This window comes from Pempheris klunzingeri, chromosome 18 (assembly GCF_042242105.1).
Source record: "Pempheris klunzingeri isolate RE-2024b chromosome 18, fPemKlu1.hap1, whole genome shotgun sequence".
In the NCBI taxonomy this organism is placed as follows: Eukaryota; Metazoa; Chordata; class Actinopteri; order Acropomatiformes; family Pempheridae; genus Pempheris; species Pempheris klunzingeri.
Genome location: NC_092029.1, coordinates 22,269,961 through 22,273,612, shown reverse-complemented (window position 1 = coordinate 22,273,612; position 3,652 = coordinate 22,269,961). Strand labels below are relative to the sequence as shown.

General features: G+C 43.5%; 1 protein-coding gene across 1 annotated transcript; it reads right to left on the bottom strand.

The window, feature by feature from the left end:
• Positions 1-1,667: 1,667 nt before the first annotated feature.
• Positions 1,668-3,190, bottom strand: LOC139217708 (gap junction Cx32.2 protein-like). Its single transcript, XM_070849117.1, has one exon. The coding sequence runs from the start codon at positions 3,149-3,151 to the stop codon at positions 2,279-2,281; it is 873 nt and encodes a 290-aa protein (XP_070705218.1). The 5' UTR covers positions 3,152-3,190; the 3' UTR covers positions 1,668-2,278.
• Between the last annotated feature and the right edge of the window lie 462 nt (positions 3,191-3,652).

Here is a 3,652-nt window from a genome sequence, read left to right as displayed (position 1 = left end):
GTGAAACAGGACCATCTCTTTATGACAGTAGCACAAAGACCAGACCGTGTTCTTCGTACGTGGGCTGGAGTTCCTCTGTTCCTGGTCAGTTGTTAGTGACTTCATTGAACACAGCTGAAAGATTGTACATTTTGCCAACACACCTAATTTGCAATTAGGGTTGAATAATTTTGAGTGCAAGTGTACACATATACATGATTATATACATGATATGACCAAAGCATTGAAATGCACAGTGTATATCTTCTGAATGTAATATCTTCATTCTTAAAACATGTTCCTCCCTCTTTTCATAGTTTCCTGTGCTGGCGTAACGTGTGAATCTCCCCATGTCGTTAATCAAGTCTTATCTTGTCCTCGGGTTTTCCCTCTGTGGGAAAATGTTTTGGAGTTTGTAGGGAATTGGCTAGAATGTATACTCCAACTTCACCAAGGCTCTGTCTCCTCGGGGACAGAACAACAGTACCAAATTTAAATAAATTTAAATACCGAATATTAAAATCTGGTCTGTTAACCTGTGCTCGTCTGATCCTGAGGTGTTGGAAAGAACCCCAAACTCCCACTATGGAAATGTGGAAAGTTCAAATGATGGAAACGGCTGCATATGAAAAAATGTTGATGAGATTGAACGGTGGAAATGAAGCTGCTAATGAACAATGGGAGAGTTTTGGAGATTTTGTGTGTGTAAGAAACTGAAAAGTGAATTCTAACGTGAATATTTACATGTGAATATGAACATATGAAGAATGTACCACAGCCGCTGAACACCCACTATGTGTTGGACCCTCTCAGCTTTTCTTTAGACAATTTGTGATGGACATTGCCTGCTGAAAAACCTGCCTTTTTATGTTATTGTTTTTTATGTTTTGTGTGTTTGTTCATGTTTAAAAAATGAAAAATTCAATAAAAAATGTGAATAAAAAAAATAAAAAAAATCAAGTCTTATCTTGTTTGTCGGTGGGAGGACATGAGGGGGACATTATGCACAGAGAGACGCATCTGAAGCATCCAAAGCTGATGAGCAGCTCCTGTCCTTCTATCTGGAGCTGCTGTCAGAGCAAAAAGCCCTCAACTTCTGAGCTTCTTCACAGCTCATTTTAAAAAACATGAAGGCATCTCCATCCACGATGACGTCCTCCCACAGAGGCACGAGCACAGACATGTGAGTGCAACGATGGTGCAACGATGGTTTCAGATGAGAACATGGACAAAAAGGAGAAATGATCCAAACCTGTTGGTGTAACTATTTGATCTGAATGTAATCACCTCAATAAAGAGTTCAACAATTGGAAAAAATAAGTAACTCTTTTGCATCATTAATATAAATTGTGTGCAGTTGGATTGAAACAATTTATAATAATTCACTTTGAGTGTTTTTCATGAATTTTAAGTAAATTCTAAGACTCAGTTTGTTGTGTTATATAGAAAGTTGAATCTTCTTTATGTGACATTACAGCAGGTTTCATTATAAAATGTTGAAGATGTTGACACTGCAGTTTGCTGACACTGCAGCAAACTGTAGCCTTCATGTGTTCAATCACATAATCAACACCAGCCAGCTCCGGCTGCCTCTCCCATTTCTTTCCTTTACCAATGAAGCTGGCAGTTATTCATCTAGAGACGGAAGAGACGTCTTTTTTTTCTGACTGACAAACTGAATCACAATGTGAGTGGAGTGAGGTTTATTTGGTACAGCACCTTTCACAGAGCAAACTCACAAAGTGCCTCGAAAGAGTGCAAACAGTTCAAAAAGTAAGAGCCTTCAGCAGAGTGTCCGCAGCTTTGAAGCCTTGATACGAGCTCTGGCAGGGACTCAGATACATTTCCTGTGTAAGAGTACACAGATAAACCATCTAATCTGAGTCACATCACCGACTCTACCTCTAAATCCCACAGCCCCCCCCCGTTCCTTCATCACCCTCTGTGTCACGTACAGGCCTCATACCTGACCTGCTGTAACCCACCACCTCGTGTGGCCCCCAGCGGCTGTGACAGTGACGTCAGACCGTCTGATCACACTTTGAACCATTCTGTAATGATGAAGAAATCTGTTGAAATGATGTGGAGCTGGTGGTATCCACCAATCAGAGGGAAGATTGTGAACATTTTTTCATAACTTCATTCAAAAACACGGTAAATGCTACTTGGAAACTAAAACATTATCATCTGGAGGCACAGTGAGTCAGATAATTCAAGCAACACCCATAAACACATTCTCACTCTAGAAAAGACTGGAACTGGAGAAAACTAAAAAAAAAGACCAAATATCCCAACTGTGTCAGGTGTCCTTCTCTTTACTGACAGAGTCCCCATGTTCGTCCTCTCTGCAGAGGACACCCCCTCCCTGAGCAGGCACAGGGAGCAGGGGGAAGCCTCCATACTGTCTGCTCATGGCCCCCCAGACTGGGTTGGATGGGCACTGCTGTGATCGGAGCGCATGCTGCTGAGCTCTAAGCTGTTTCCTAGTGTGTCTCCTCCTGTTACACAGCAGGTAGATCATCTCCACGATGTTGAGGAGCACCGAAATGCCTGAAACTACAAGCATGAAGATGATGAAGATGGTCTTCTCCGTGGGACGAGAAATGTAACACTGGGCGCCGCTGAAGCGAGCACAAGGTGGAGCCTCGGTGCAGTGGAAATAAGGGACTATGAACACTGAGCCAAAGATGTAAAACTGGCCCACACTGAATCCCACCTCCAGGAGGATCTTGAAGACCAGCTGGGTCATGTATGTGCACAGGAGGATGCCCTTTATCTTCACCTTCCCCCTGTCGTCTGTATACTTGGGCTTCTTCAGAGCACTTCCATGAGTGCTGTCCCGCAGCTGCTCCATCATCCTCTTCTCTTTGTGAATGACGTGGACAGCGTGGCCCAGGTAGACCAGGGTGGGCGTGGACACAAAGGTGATCTGCAGGACCCAGTAATGAACGTAGGACATTGGGAACATCCAGTTGTAGCAGGCGTGTTCACATCCTGGTTCCATGCTGTCACAGTAGAACTCCGACACTTCGTCTCCCCAAACTTTGTCTGCAGCGGCACCCAAGACAAAGATCCTGAAGAGGAAGAGGACACTCATCCAGATCTTCCCCACCACAGTGGAGTGAGACTGGACCTTGTCTAGGAGTGAGGACAGGTAAGACCAGTCGCCCATGGCTGGAAATAAAGTCTAAAGTCTGAAGTGGAGCAGAAACACACAGACGTCAGATGACAATTTATTCTCCTCTATAGATCTTTGATTTCTCAAGCTGTCTGCACTTCCACTATGATAAGACCTGATTACAGCCCGAAATAATGAAATATTAAGTGTCTGCGTAAAACAAGTGTGTGTGAAAGGACAAGCCAGAGAGCAGTGCACCAGGTACGATTTCAATTTCTAACTTTCATCTGAAATTCAGGCCTTTAAACCTCCAGGAGCCACAGACAGACAGCGTCCCCTCTCAGGGCCAACAGGCCAAAGCATCCTGTTATATGAAGCGCAGCAGTGTGGTTAAAGACGTACAGCACATCTGACATATTGTTCATTTGTTCCTTACATATCATCAGTAAAGACCCACACTGTTGCATTGTGTTCTTTTCAAGTTGAAGTTTCTTGAGACAAAAAGAAAAAGGGAATAAAGTAGAGTTAGTCTGGAAGAAGAAGGCATGGAAAGAC

Coding starts and splice junctions, on each gene's coding strand:
- LOC139217708 (XM_070849117.1), bottom strand. CDS start 3,151: ATGGGCGACTGGTCTTACCTGTCCTCACTCCTAGACAAGGTCCAGTCT.